Source organism: Lynx canadensis, chromosome B4 (genome assembly GCF_007474595.2).
Source record: "Lynx canadensis isolate LIC74 chromosome B4, mLynCan4.pri.v2, whole genome shotgun sequence".
Classification (NCBI taxonomy): Eukaryota; Metazoa; Chordata; class Mammalia; order Carnivora; family Felidae; genus Lynx; species Lynx canadensis.
The window spans coordinates 34964831-34979158 of NC_044309.1; the positions used below are offsets into that span (position 1 = coordinate 34964831).

General features: G+C 46.7%; 1 protein-coding gene across 11 annotated transcripts in view; it reads right to left on the bottom strand.

Moving 5' to 3' along the window:
• Nucleotides 1-2030: 2030 nt before the first annotated feature.
• The window catches only part of CACNA1C (calcium voltage-gated channel subunit alpha1 C), a 664692-nt gene continuing 652394 nt past the window's right edge, over nt 2031-14328 (bottom strand). For all 11 annotated transcript variants that reach the window (XM_032593890.1, XM_032593889.1, XM_032593891.1 and 8 more), the window contains 4 exons: nt 14099-14205; nt 13669-13772; nt 11526-11861; nt 2031-9608 (listed from right to left, as the gene is read on the bottom strand). In XM_032593890.1, the coding sequence (XP_032449781.1) occupies nt 9306-9608; nt 11526-11861; nt 13669-13772; nt 14099-14205 (850 nt within the window). In that variant the 3' untranslated portion in view covers nt 2031-9305. The remainder of the gene's footprint in view (nt 9609-11525; nt 11862-13668; nt 13773-14098; nt 14206-14328) is intronic.

Genomic DNA, 14328 nt, shown 5'->3' on the forward strand with positions numbered 1-14328 from the left:
CAGAGCCTGATGCGGGGCTCGAACACAGGAACCATGAGATCGTGACCTGAGCCAAAATTAAGAGTTAGTTGCTTAACTGACTGAGTCACGCAGGCACCCCAAGAATCTGTGTTCTAATCAAGTATCCCAAATGATTCTGCCAGGTGGTTCAGAAACCACACTTTGATTATACCTAAGTTAAAAAGAGGAGACACAAATGATAGAATTGCATGTGTCAGTTGTGAGAAGAGAAGGCTTTACTGAGTATCAAGAATTATGTCACACAGATAATGGTATTCAAATATATATTTTCTGATTCCGAAATTGTGTCACATGGAATCTCAGTGGAGCATCATTGAAACACTTGGGCTTAAATTGTCAACCTTTGTGATGGGGGATTTTGATGTTCTTTGAACTTCTCAAGAGTGCCAAATTCTTCCCTGCCTCTCCTCCCTGTGGGATTCCCCAGGAAATTATATACATGGCATTGTAGTCAGTTGGAAAGTAAATGTTACTCTATCATTAGCCAGAATAATGTCTGATAATGTACAACATAATGCTCTGTGAAGGCTGGATTGGAGCCCGTCATTTTGGCTCTTGGTGAGTTCAGAGTCTTCTGCTCCCCCACTTTTCACAGACTAATTCTTGGGCTAACATATCCCTATATGCTGTGAAGAGCAAGAGATTGAGGGACTGGTGAACCACTTACCTGGCAAGCCATATGGAAACAAAGGGAGAAAAAAATAAGAGATAGAGATTTGTAGAAAGAATGCTTAGTTCTGCTCATTACATGGAGGTTAGAAAATTAAAGGACAAGAGGGAGTGTCATGTATGTATACTGATTTTTTTTTACCATGCAGTAATTCAGCCCATTAGCAAGTGCAGCCCAGTTAATATCTAGTACCTAGATATCTAGTTAGTATCTAGTATCTTTGTCCTCTTTCTTGTGAGGACAAAGGAAGAAATGGGCAGAAGTAGACCTGATATAGGAAGAGTGTTTGAAGGCCAGGCCAGGCTGAAGGAGCTGACACCAAATTATAAAGCAGAAGTGAGGCCCTGTACACATAAGGGATGCCTCAGTTTGGTGATGTGCTCCTACGGTTATGTTTAATTCCTGCCGTGGGCTATCCCTCCACTCCTTTTACTCCCATTCAGGAAAGCATACAAAATGCAAGGCAGAGTAATTTCATTATAGGGTGAATCCTGAATCTATTCTCATTGGTTAAAGGTATCATTTACAAACTTTGGTGCTTTAATAATGACTGGATCTGCTGATGGGTTGTGACCTTGTGGGCAGGTCCCTGTGGAGTGTCCTCCCAGCCTGCTCTGGTAGCTACCGTCCCCAGCTCTTTCACTCCTCTGTTCTCCTCATAGGGCCCTAGACTTCAGAGCTTAGGGTATGGGTGGTGGGCTAGGGAGGGGGGAGGCTCTGGAGAAGTAGGGAGGTTGGTTGATGTCCTTTAATTCCTAAAATGGACTTGAACATCCAACGGTGGGAGGGTTTCTGTTGTTATAATTGTATTCAACTAAGACACATGGATTTCTGGGACAAATTATTTTTACACAGGGAATTATTCTGGAAGCTTTGTCAGAGCCAGTTTAATAATAAAACAGAACCCAAAAAAAAGAACCTTGAATTTTTAATCTTTAATATACATAATCTGATCTTCCCCCTCCCTCCTTCTTTTCTCCCTTCCCTCCCTCCTCCCTTCTTCCCTTCATTCATTCAAAACCAATTTTATGCCTTTCCAAATATCGTGGGGGGAGGGGGGAAGCTGCTCTTCTGTTTTGTGTATTATCCATTCAATTCCTCCTATTCTCTTTCCTTGTCAACTTTGTTTTTCTGTTAACGTTTTCATTGGAAGGAGTGAATAAATTGCTGAAATAAGGTTAGAGATTATCATCGGATTCAGATTTCACATGTTTTCCCGGCCCCCACCCCTCTGGAGGTTCTGAGAGGGTAATCTGGCAGTTAAGTGTATTTTTGTAACCTGTAGGAAGCACAAGAAGAGGAAGGATGTGGAAGATACGATAAAACCAGTGTAGACATTGTTAAGAAATTTATTTGCAATTCTTGTTTTTTGTGTTTTTTTTGTTTGTTTTTTAAATAACATCATTCCTTAGATAAAAATGCAATCTTACAGGAATATACATAGCGTCTCACACAGAGATGACCCTGAAGCTCTTCTCGAAAGGTTACCCCTTCTAGATTCCCTGGCCTTTCTCAAGGGCGAGAAGGCGCAGCAGGCGAGGCCTTTGACAACGGGATTAGTTGATGATTACAAACTGTACAACAGTATTTACAACAGTAAGACTGTGAAGTCGTGGAGCCTGGAGAGGAGGGGTGTGCAGGGGTGTGGGGGGTGGTGACAGGCAGTGGGATGACGATGGAGGCACCGTTCATCTTTCTGTGATGCTCTGAGAACAAGCATGATACAAATTGGTTCGGGCCTGAGCAAGAGGACATGAGGAGAGGGGGATGTATCTGGAGCCTCTTATGTGGACGGAAATTTTGCTTGGTAGCTCTAGGGTATTAAAACAAGATGATTATGAGAGTAACAGACATTCCAGTGCTTCATCAGCTGGGGACCCACCACCCAATTTCTTAACAAACTTGTGTGTTTTTCCACAGGTTGTTCTCAACTACTACCATCACAGATTTGTCCAAATTTGTTTATGCCTTTGATACCCACAGCCTATTTGGTGCTAGACCTCATTCCCATGAGGCTCTAGGAGAACAGCATATGTTCTGGGCAGGGCAGAAAGCGGCTATGGGGTAGTGCATAATCTAGTTGAGAAACCAAGAGATGGATTCCAAACTTGGGGGAATGGGATGCAGCTTGATGCATGGGTGGTGTGATGTGTGCAAGCAGAAAAGAGCCCATAGCATTTGGGTCACTGGAGTTGCCTTACAAAGGAGCCCTTTGCACAGGGTTGTTTGTTTACCGTCTACCCTTGATTCCCAAGTTTTTTTTTTTAAGCTTTAATGTAGTTTCCCCATGTTGGGAAATCTTTGGGGGAGGGGGCTTGGTACAGGATGCAGTGACCTGTCCTCTTTTGTTCCTCCTTGACTCTACAGAAGGGAGCCTTCTCTTCTCTTCCTTCCTGGTTGCAGGCTCAGGAGAGACTTCATGCAGGGGGTCTGAAACCTGCAGCCCTCAACATCCCTTGGCAGTGACTCAGTGCTGAGGCTGGTGCCCACTCACCCTCATCTTCCTCATTCCTCTGCTTATACACTCCGGGGCTCCAAGAATATCAGAACAAGAGTTCTTCAGGCTTAAACTGAAAATAGGAACCATCCTATTTCCACAGTTCTTCACATAGAAATTACCCTCCCTTAAAATGTACAACCTCTTCCATCAAGAGACTTTTCTGATAATGATCTAGGTGAAAAATTTTCTTATGTATGAAGTACATGAGTGATTTTTGGATGGCAAATTTGTAGTAAATGTCTGATTTATGGTAGATTAAATGTCATGTTGCCCTTTCTAGGAACCTTATGAAAGTCATTAGATTCTGGGAAATGGGGTGTATGGGATGTCCCCCAAAAGAGAGTATAGCTGTGGAGAGGCCAGCATCTGATCTGAAGGGAGAATATTTGGTGATGTAACATTTGAAGCTTTTGTTTAATTTTCTCGCCTTTGGCTTATCTTTCTTAATTTGGTAGAGATTTAGGGGATTTTTGTGGACAGTCCCAACTCTGACTCTGCTCTCAGTGTTGAATAGATTTGTTCAACTCAGCTCAATATATCCTTCTGGCAATCTCTAATTCCCTTTCAGAGACCCATCAAAAGGCTTTTCTAGAATACTGGAGAGCCAAAGGGCCAAAGGGTCTATACCACTGCATCTGCTGTGGAGCAAGACTCTTAAAATCATGTGAGGGAAAAGTCTTGATTTTAGAAGTAGTAGTATTTCTCAATATAGATAATATTTAGTTCACAGTAATAATAGGTTCAGATGACACTATTTCTACCCAAGGAAGTTATTCTGGTTCTCTCTCCATTTCTCTCTACACAGTGCTCAGTCCTCTGGGAGGACAATATCATGTGTGCAGAGCTCAACCCCTTCACTAGCACCTGTTCCTTAAGGAAGTGTGTGTGTGTGTGTGTGTGGTGTTCAAATATCTCCCCAACCATGTGGAAGTCTGGCAGAAACCACCTGTTCTATTGGTATCTGGCTTCAAAGCAAAGTTTCATTGCTTTGAAATAAAAAAAAATAAAGTTAAAACCAGAACTAGTTTCACAAAGAAACTATGTAAGAATCTGCACATTGGACTCCTCTCAACTCTTCTGTTGACTAGACTGGGGGGTGGGGAGAAGGAAAAAGTGGGGTTGGGCAGGAAGCTGGAATAGAGAGAATGGCTTGGGGAATGGAAAAGAGGCCCTCTCTCTCCCTTACAGTTGTAGGACACTTCGTTCCCTTGTCTCTTTTCCTTGTGTCTCCTCAGAGGGAGCTGATGGGGAACCCTGATGTGGTGACCAGGAGCTTCGCCGTGAGTGACATTAGGCCTCCCTTCATACCTTCCAACTGACTAGAGTCAGTTTCAGGTGGCATACTGGCTAATACAAGGGGAGGGACACCAGCAGAGAGGAAAGATAGTGTGGCAGATACCCCACATCTAGCCAGTTTGGGAAAACAATGCCAGATGGAAACTTTAGTTTTCTCTTTTTCTAAAGTTGATCCTTGAGGCATTAGCCTCTCCCCTGTTCTTGCCATTGTGGGTGGTTGAACTGGACACTTCTTTCCATAAAATGGGGACAGATGCATAAAGAGTCAAGACATACCCTTTGTTTTGGCCCATTTCCCTTCCTGTTCTCTCTGTGCCAATACTTTCCCCTGACCAGAGCCATGTCTTTTTTTGTTTATTTTTTTTGTTTATTTTTATTTTATTTATTATTTTTTTTTTACTAACTTGGGGCTTAAATGAGTCTTCTCGAAACCAGATTGCCCTTTTCTGGTCTCTTTGCTAAATAGTTTCTAACTCTTAGACAATGATACTTCATTTTTTTTCTAGGTCCCTCAGGATTGAGATGCTTTCATCCTCCTTAGCAACATTTATAATTGTACTTTGATGAGGCTAAAAACCTGACTACCAGGGTTATTTTGTATGCCTGAACTAGGTTCTTGCTACATATCTTGACCTTTAGGAATGATGGGCATATGTCAACGGGCTTCTATGAAACCCTTTTGATACCTTCCAAACTCTTCATTTTCAGGGTGTTCTTATTTCTCAGAAAGATATTAGGCATTGAAAGGTACACTTCTCCTGTGGTTGCCTTACTATCTTTAAGTGAATGATCAGGAAAAGTTCTGGAAGGAAAATGGCTGTGAGAAAATGATAGCTTCTCTCCAGACAAGCCCCTGAGATTTGGAAGCAGCGTCATAGGATAAAGACAGAGTAAGGAAGCCTTGTTCCTTTGTCCTTGGACCTCCCAGTCAGAGGGCAGCCTGTCAGACTTAGAAGGTGAGGGGAGGGACTATAACTAATTGCCTGTGAAGCAAAGCAGAGAAAAATTCATGGATCAAGCCAAAATCTAGGAAAATATTCTTCTCTTTCTGCTCAAGACCAAAAAGAGCTTTCTAGAAACAGAAAGGAGACAACTGAAAATCACACACATGACTACTAAAAAGCCAAAGTGTGGAAATAAAAGAGTCTGGGCCATTCAGAGGACAAATAAAAATCGCGTTCACCGCCCCCAGAACTTACATTGCACTTCTTCAAGTCCTGTTGGTCCTCAGCCATTAGCAGCTTTCTCCTGCCACTTAAGGGTTCTCAGAAGATTTGACAGTTATGTTTTACAAGGTCATGGGGTAAGTTCTGCTCTAGGTGGAGGGTAAACATCTAATGGACGAGGTTCAGGATTTCATGACTGATTTAACCAGTCTGTCATGATGACAAGTATCTTATGTCAGCCCTTTACCAATTGACCATGAGGTCATGCCAGAAAGACTCATGGCTCTAGACAGGGAACTCCCATATGAAACTCCTTTCCTTCATAGAGGCATAGGGCCAGATGCCCTTGTCACTGCTGACATTGTCCCTATAGGGTGCAAGGCTAGCTGGTCTTCTGACAGAGATGACTATAAAGAAGAAGGGACCTTGTAGGCATGAGTGGTGAAGGGTAAGGGGCATACTTAGGTACGGCCCTGGGGGTAGCTGGCATGAGCCCGGCCTGCAGCCGGCTAATGAGATTTGGTGATGCAGAAGAAGTCTAAAAGGAAAAAAGCAGCAGGAAGTCTGAGTGTGTATGTTGTGTGTGTGTTTGTGTGCATGTAGTCAATTAAGATTCCAAATTTCTATCCAGGGACCAAACGTACAGCAAGAACCAGGTATTAATCCAAAAGGGCACCCCTCTCCATCATAATTAAAATCTTAGCAGCACAGTGGCAGACATCTTGGGAAACTAGACAAAGGATGACACCTAATTTCTAGAAGGCCTTCACAGCACTGAAAACAAACCAAAAATGTTTGGATGGGTTGGGCTTGGAGAAACAGGAAGAAACCCTCCTGCTTCTAGACAGTAAGTTAACCTGGGAGTATCTGGCACATTTCTCCACTTTTTCATGAATCAGTCCTTGAAAGTGAAATTCATCTTCATTGGGGTAGTGGACTTTCTCCAACTTTAATTTCTAGGCTGCTTATATAAGGGCTGAGAGCACACTGGGACCAGAAGACATTCAATGAGTAAATCCTGGATGAATGGTTGGGTCCTGTTTTCCCCAAATCACTTCCTTTTCAACCATCATTGTTGAACTCTATTTGAAGGAAACAGCACCAATAGGATGATGTTCTAGGTAGACACAAACGGGCATAAGAGATGCTCCCACAAAGTCTCTGGTTCCACTATCACTGTGAACTCCTGACACGTCCTCCCCAGTCCTGGTCCCTTCCATGGCTGCCACACACACGAGGGTGGGTCTGGAAGAAATCCTGCTCCAGAGAGGAAGAGATGAAGTGAATAAGACAGAGCTGACGTTTGGATGGACAAAGATTTTTACCTGGTTGCTGTTCTCTGGCCCCTGCCGTCTGAGTTTGGGTAGAGCAGTTGCCAGGGGGAGGACTCCCTTCCCTCCAACCAGCCCGACTCTAGTTCCATCCTCTCAAGTCAGTGTACACTTTCCTGAGGAAACCACTGAGGAAAGTTCGTGCGGTGAAAGTGAACAGAAAAGCCAGCCACTTCTCCCATGGGGGACGTTGACGCCAGCCTGGTGATGTCCCCTCATGGTGAAGGAGTGTCCCTAGAGAAAGTCCAAATCAGAGAACTGGAGCAGAGTGGATAGAACGAAGACAGGAATAAGACATGTCCTGGTCTCTCAAAGCAAGATGTAGTACGAGTATACTTATACAGTTTTGGAAAAATTGAGGGAAATGGAAGCGAACACAAGATATGCAAAACAGTAATGTCCAAACCTGTTTGTGGATCGCGGGGTAATGATTTACACTGGTGATACCTCTGCTCATTGTAAAAATTAAAAGAATATTCGTTCCCTTTCCCCCAACCACATATAGAAAAGCACTTCAGAGTTCAAGGGTAAAGCTTGTCACACTTCAAATACAAAATGATTTACTTACATGCAGCAAAATATACAAGAAGTGAATTCAAAAACAAACTTAATTCAATTCATTATATTCGCTTGGCACAATTGCAATTCAGTTTTAAAAAAATATTTGTAAAATACTGAAACTGACCTGAATTCAAGTATAACAGTTTCTTCAACAGAAACATTATCAATGCAATAAAACATTACACGGAATATATCGAAGCAAAACGCCTTCTTGAGTTTTTCCCTTAAATTTCTCTGTTTTTTTTAAATACAGCTTTAATGCCAACACAACTCACAATTGTATTTTTAAAATGAATATTATTGCATTGTTTTTGCATATCTTGTGGGACAGAAAATGCAAAGAGTTACTGATTCCCGTTTCAGAAGCAGAGACAGTGGTTTGTTTTTGCTTTCAAATGGCCCCAGATTCAGATCTCCCCACAGTTAGACCAGAAAGGGGGAGCGACACACTCATTCACGCATGGGCGCACTGCATGGGTGCACATACACACGTAGGACATGTGCCCAGACAACCCACTACACACACACACACGTAGCACACACACTCACAGAGACTCTCTCATCCGTGCTTCCGCTCTCTGGCACCCACGGATACACCCAGCATTAAAAAGAACCCAACTCAATCACCCATATGTGCAAGACCACATCAAGTGCATTACTTTAAATTATAAAACCAAACCCAAAAAATTGTTGTTACTACCTACGGAAATTATAACAAATTATTGCGCATACACAATGGCTGGTAAAACTCGGACTACAGCGGCTCCACAGAACCCACCGTAGAAAAAGAAAACCACAATCGTTTAAATAATACAGTAAAACCAAACCCGATTTACATTTGCAAAAGTGAAAACAGTAAGGTGGGTGGCTACAAAGCTTTGTAAACACTTCTTCCTCCCCTCCCCCTGGGAAAACAAAATGAAAATAAAAACCAAAAAAACGAAAACTGCAACATGCTGTCAAGAAATATGTCAAATCACAAAACAAAAGAGCGCTCAACAGAAGCTCAGCACCACCTCGTCGCGTCAAGAACTGGCTGCCCCTTCCCTGGCAGGCAGCGCCAGCTGCCCCTCCCCGCCAACGCAGGCCCAGCCGCCATTCTGGAGCTGGGAGCCCAGGGCAGGCTAGGTGAGCCTGACGCAGACGAGTGGGCGTGGCCGGGGCCTTGCCGGTGAGGCTGCCACGCGCCCCCCGCCAGCCGCTCCGGGTTCCCGAGCTCCTGCAGCCTCTTGCTGTTCCTCCTCCCTCTCTGGGATGTGGCTGGGTCCTCGCTGAAGTCCTACCCCTGCTTCCTTCTGCAAATCCACAGGGCCCTGGCTCTATGGAGACAGTGAGGCTCATACAGAATATGTGCAAAATGATTTTTTTTTTTTTTTTTTTTTTTTTTTTTTTACAAGCAAAGTTGACACCCGTTTGACATAGGGTCCTTTTGGTGAGGGCTACCGCAGGAAGCTGAGGTTCTCTTTCATGCCCGGAGGCGAGGGCAGACGTCTCTTCTCTTGCTCTCCCTCCCTGATTCTTCCACTCCTCCTCACCACTCTACCTCTGTGCACACAACACAAACTGGGATTGCTGCCTTCCATGCCCCCCGAAAAACTGGCTCTCCACCACCACCCAACTCTGCGTCTTGTCCCAACGAAATGAATGAAGACGCTGTTCCGGTTAACTCCAGGTCACGAGAACAGTGAGGCACTTCTGAAACGAACCCATTAGGAACATTGAAACAAATAAAAAACCCAGCGTCTCCCCAGCCCTAGCTACTACAGGCTGCCGACGTGGGCTCTGCTGTCCTGGAGCTCCTCCTCGCTCTTCCGACACGCCAGGGTGGGCGCGCAGGTCTCGCCCTCTTGGCCCTCTGCTCTGTCCTGCCCTGGGTCCCTGCAGTTAACGAAAGGTAGTAGGGTGCCATTGGGGCTCTGCTGGGCGCCCCCACTGAGGATGTTGTCTGCGGCGTTCTCCATCTCCTCTATGGTCATGTCACAGGCGTCAGCCAGCTCCTGGGTTGTGACCTCAATAAACTTGGGATCTTGAGCAAACTGCCCCAGTCCTTCTGAAATCAAGACCTGAAGCGGGAAGGGAGGACCGTGAAGAAGAACCAAAGAGGAACATTATTCCTGGAGCTTGACTCTTCTCTTTAGGGCTAGGGCAAGGGGCGTATAATTGGTACCTTTGGGAAGTGTGTGTGTGTGTGTGTGTGTGTGTGTGTAGGGGTGCTCACAGGAAAGGAGTGGACACAGAGCATTGCCCAAAGGAATCAGGGGTGCGTAGGTTGGAGGGGAGATGTTTTGGCTGGGGCACTCAAAAACTGTTGTCAAACACATGAGAACTCAACTTACAGAGGGGGCCAGAGGGGTGCTGCTGGGCCATTGTCTAAGGTAGAACCCAGCCCACCCTGTCTTTTCTCCTCCCTGCCACCCCCACATGCCTGTCATATTATTCTTGCCAAGAAACCTTCATCCTCCTTTTGTGAAACTTGTTAACCTTTTGTTACCTTGTGCCCCTTGCCTATTGCTGGCTGGCTGCCTCTGTGGGAGAGGATTGTGGGGAGGTGTGCAGAACGGCATGTCTGCACCTGCTTCTGTTCCCGCTCCAAAGACCAGCAGGTGATCCCAGAGCTGCTCCCTCTTTCCTAAAGGCTGCTTTAGTGACTGGCTCTGAGCCAAGGGGAAGGGATTCATAATGAAGCCTGGAATGCCTTCCTCCCAGTTCCATTTGTCCTGCTCCCCACCCCATCACTCTTTATTTCCTCTCCTGCTTAAGTTTTCTTCAGAGCTCCCACCCTGTGGGACATGCCACACACATGTTTATTTATTGTCTGTGTCTCCTCACCACAGCATGAGCTCATGAGAGCAAAAACTGGTGTCTCAGCTATATCCCCGCACTTAGAACAGAGCCTGCACGTGGTTGGCACTCAATGGAAATCTGTGAACTGAATGGATAATCAAGGTCAAGTGAAGAACAGGGCTTCGGAGCTGGAAGTGACCTTAGAGGTCATCTGGTTTAACTCTCCACCTCCTGCACAACAGCCTGACGACTGGATGGGCGGTGTCTCTGCCTGCATGTGTCCAGTGATGGCGGGCTCACCCTTTTATAGGAAAGCCCTCCTCACTTGGGAAAAGCTCTGTTGGAAAGGTCTTCCTCATGTGACCTTGAATCCGCTCACCTGGCAGGTTGATCTGCCGCTCCAGGCCTGCACTTAAGGAGCCCCTGCCCAGGACATGAGGGGCCTCACAGGTTTCAGATGCCTATCGTGGCCTCCTAGGCTGTCCCCCCTCCAGGTTTGCTTCCCTAGTTCCCCCAACAGTTCTCATAGGAAATGGCATTTAGGGACCCTGCCAACCCCTTGCTGTGTTCCCCTTTGGGCTTGTTCCAATTTGTCACAGTCCCCCAAAATGTGGTGCCAGGAGTGCATTAGCTGCTCTGGCCAGGGCAGAGCATGGAGGAGCCGGAAGCATTCTTGTTCTAGAACAGTGATTCTCACCCCTGGCTGTGCATTAGAATCATCAAAGGGCTTTTAAAAATATCCATTTAATGTGTCCTAGGTTTCCAAAGCTCCTGGGTTATTCTAATGAGCCCCAGGCTCGAGAACCACAGATACTGATACTGAACAAACCCAGCCCAGGCCCACATTTGCATCTGGAGCCCTCAGAGCTCACCACTGGCTGTAAATTGGTGCCCGGGGCCCTGCTTGGGGTTCACTGGCCTGTAGCAGGGTTATGTTGCTCAGTACTTTCTCCTCCTACAGCAGGCCCGGCCCAAGCAGAAGCCTATAGCATCTTGTGTGATCACCATTTTCTGCACACCATGCCCTTCTTCAGTGGACCCTGGGAGTCAGGGTCTTTCTGGCCAAGAGACTCGACATCCACTCTACTTGGGAAAGGACCAGATCCTCCCTTCTCCATTCTTCATGCAAAGCCCCCTTGCTGCCCTCAGCCTTTTCTTCCCCCTGTCTGCCTGCTGTGCAGCTCCGGGTCACTTACCGCTTCTACCAGGCTGCTGGCACTGCCGTGGAACTGCCTGCCCTGGGCCCCAGCCTGGCCGGGCACAGTGAGGGACACTGGCCGGGCTCTCCGGATGGTGCTGCCACCTCCACCACAGGGTGTGGGCTCCCCAGACCAGGAGCTGCAGTGGATGGACGGGAAGCTGCTGTTGAGTTTCTCGTTGGATTCGGCACCCTCCAGCCGCAGGGTGGGGATAGGCTGTGGGGGCCAGCCTCGGCTGCCTGGAGTGGCTGGTGGGGTGGCACAGGGCCTGGGGGATGTGCTGGGGGAATGGCTTCTCTGGAGGAGGGGGCTCAGGCCTGCCACCGCCAATGCCTGCGGACACACAAGGAACACGGGTTATTGGAAGCAGTCAGGCCTCTGCCTATTCCTAGCAGCTGTTGTTCCCAGAGAGCTCCACCTACCTGGAGCCCACATCCATCATTTTCAGCCCTCTGAATCGCACCCCCCCACCCTGCCCATCACGACCCAGTGCTTATGTTTGCCACCCTAAAATATATTCTGTGATCATGTCCGTCTGCAGTGATCGCCTTCTCCTCCAAATCCAGAAAGTTGCAAAGGAGTGGAATCAAGCTCGTCTGCCTTTCAGCACTGGCCCTATCACCAGTCAGCAGTGAATTCTTTTGCTTTTGGTTTTCTCGTGAGCAGTCTACCAGGAATGCTGCCCTCATCAGCTCTAAAACCAGAACACAAATGCCCTCTATCTACCTATCTTGCAGGGTTGATGTGAGGTTCAAGTGCAATATGGTCTGTGAAGCACCATAAAGTGCTAGAAAAAAAATCAGTGCTTATTGTTTTAATTTTTACAATTAAGCTATTAAGAATGTCCTGCTGATCCTTAGCTCAGCTTGTCTCTGAGCTGTTGTTCAAATCTTACACTGTGCTGTGATTAGACTATTTACATATTGTATCCTCTGACCTCCATGTCACCACCACAACAATTTCTCTGAGTGGAAGTGTCCATGGGAGAGTGTGCAGTGGGAAAGCCCAGACAGAGAGGAAGAGGAAAGGGAACATGGCAGTGGGTTGGGGGGTAGTGGAAAGGCATGAAGGGGGGAGTGTAAATAAAGCAGAGGTTCCTAACCTCATGATAAGAATAGATGGGTGAAATGAACTTCTAGAAATCTTTTTAAATAGCACATACAGTGTCCCCCCGGCCTGCCTCCCCTGCCCACAGCTCTTGATGGTCCCCAGCCTGGGTCCCTGGTTCCCTGGAGATCTGAGGGAAGTATAAGGCTATGCTCAATACTCCAGAAAGCCCAGTGGATATCATATGTATGCTGGCAATGCCACATCGGCTAAGCAAAACAGTGGACACTTTGAGCCGAAATCATATCAACTTAGCTGAGCCACAATGGCCATCTTTTGCACATTATAAGTTTTGATTGGCAGTTGAGTGCCCTTGGGTATTAAAAGAAATCATCTAATGCATGGGCCTGTGGTGAGGGAGTATACAATTTGAGAGGTAAAAACTTTAGGAAATTTAGACCCTAATTTGCCCAGAAGTAAGAGACTGGCCTTTGGTTCTTTGAGGTTTGCATTATTTCTAAGATCCTGAGATTATGTTGGACATTGGTGTCTTGGATTTCACTGGCTCAGCTGGAGTCAGCCATGCCAAGAGATACTTCAACTGTCAAATCTCTCTGGACCTGCTTTCCTTGAATATCAGTCTCCTCCTGACCATGTTTCTGGCAGAATCTTTGATCATTTCTATGTTTTGGTGTATCTTGCAACTCTGTATAAGTACATCTATAAGTAACGCTATGTAAGTACATCCGCCTGAGTGCTCTGTAGTGTAAGCCAATGTCTGTGGAGGGAACATCTGAACCATTGTAGGAAGAAAGATGAGGCAGAATCCTGGCACTGCTGATCCTTTGGGACCACATGAGGAGCTCCTGTTCACCAGTATTTGCTACATCTCCACCCTGGGAACTGACACCCCTTGTTAACGTTCTCACTTGCGTGGACAAGTGCCCTCATCGGGGGCTGTTAGGGCCAGGGGTTGGGACTATGAGTGGTCAAGACAGGGAAGACTGAATGGTGTCTTGGGATTTGCCATAATCATGGGGGTTTTGTAGCCTGTGGGGTGATGGCCAGTGACATATCTGAAAGTCTGGGCTACCTGATGATGAACCAGATGCAAGGGCAGGACTGTCTTCTGAGAGATGTCTCCCCCTTGATTCTTCTGTCGCTTCAGACATTCCAGGTGGAAGGAGGCCCTTCGACCTGCAAAGCCAGCCATAGAACTGTGATCAGCACAGGGAAAGGGGACACAGGCCTGTGAGGCTCATACCCTGGGAGGTGTAGAAGCCATGTTAGTGGCCCTTGGATCACCTTCTCTCTACCATTTGGCTCCCATATCAGGTAGCATATGGTCAAGTTCCACCCAACAAGCCCTGCCCTTAGAATCCTGTCTCATCACTGGGCAGCCACTGTGTGGGAGTTGTCTGAGCCAGGCCATGGCAGTTTCTCAGCCACCTGAATGCCTGACCAGTCATCTGGGGGGTGATACCTGGCTGGTCACATCTGGAGTGAGAGGTGTGAGTATTCACCTAGTGAGGCAGAGCGGAGGAAGCCCCTCTTTGGAGATTGCCGGATATCTCTCTTGTCCTCCTCCGGTGGTGTTAATTGCCGATTTTCATCATCCTGATAGGAGAGCCTGGAACAGAGAACTCCTGGAGCTTATTCCGGGAGGCTGAGAAGTTCCACCCCATAGGGACAGCTGCCACCCCTGAAGGCAGTTTGCTTTCTCCCTTAGCAAAGGGAACTCCCACTTTTTGCT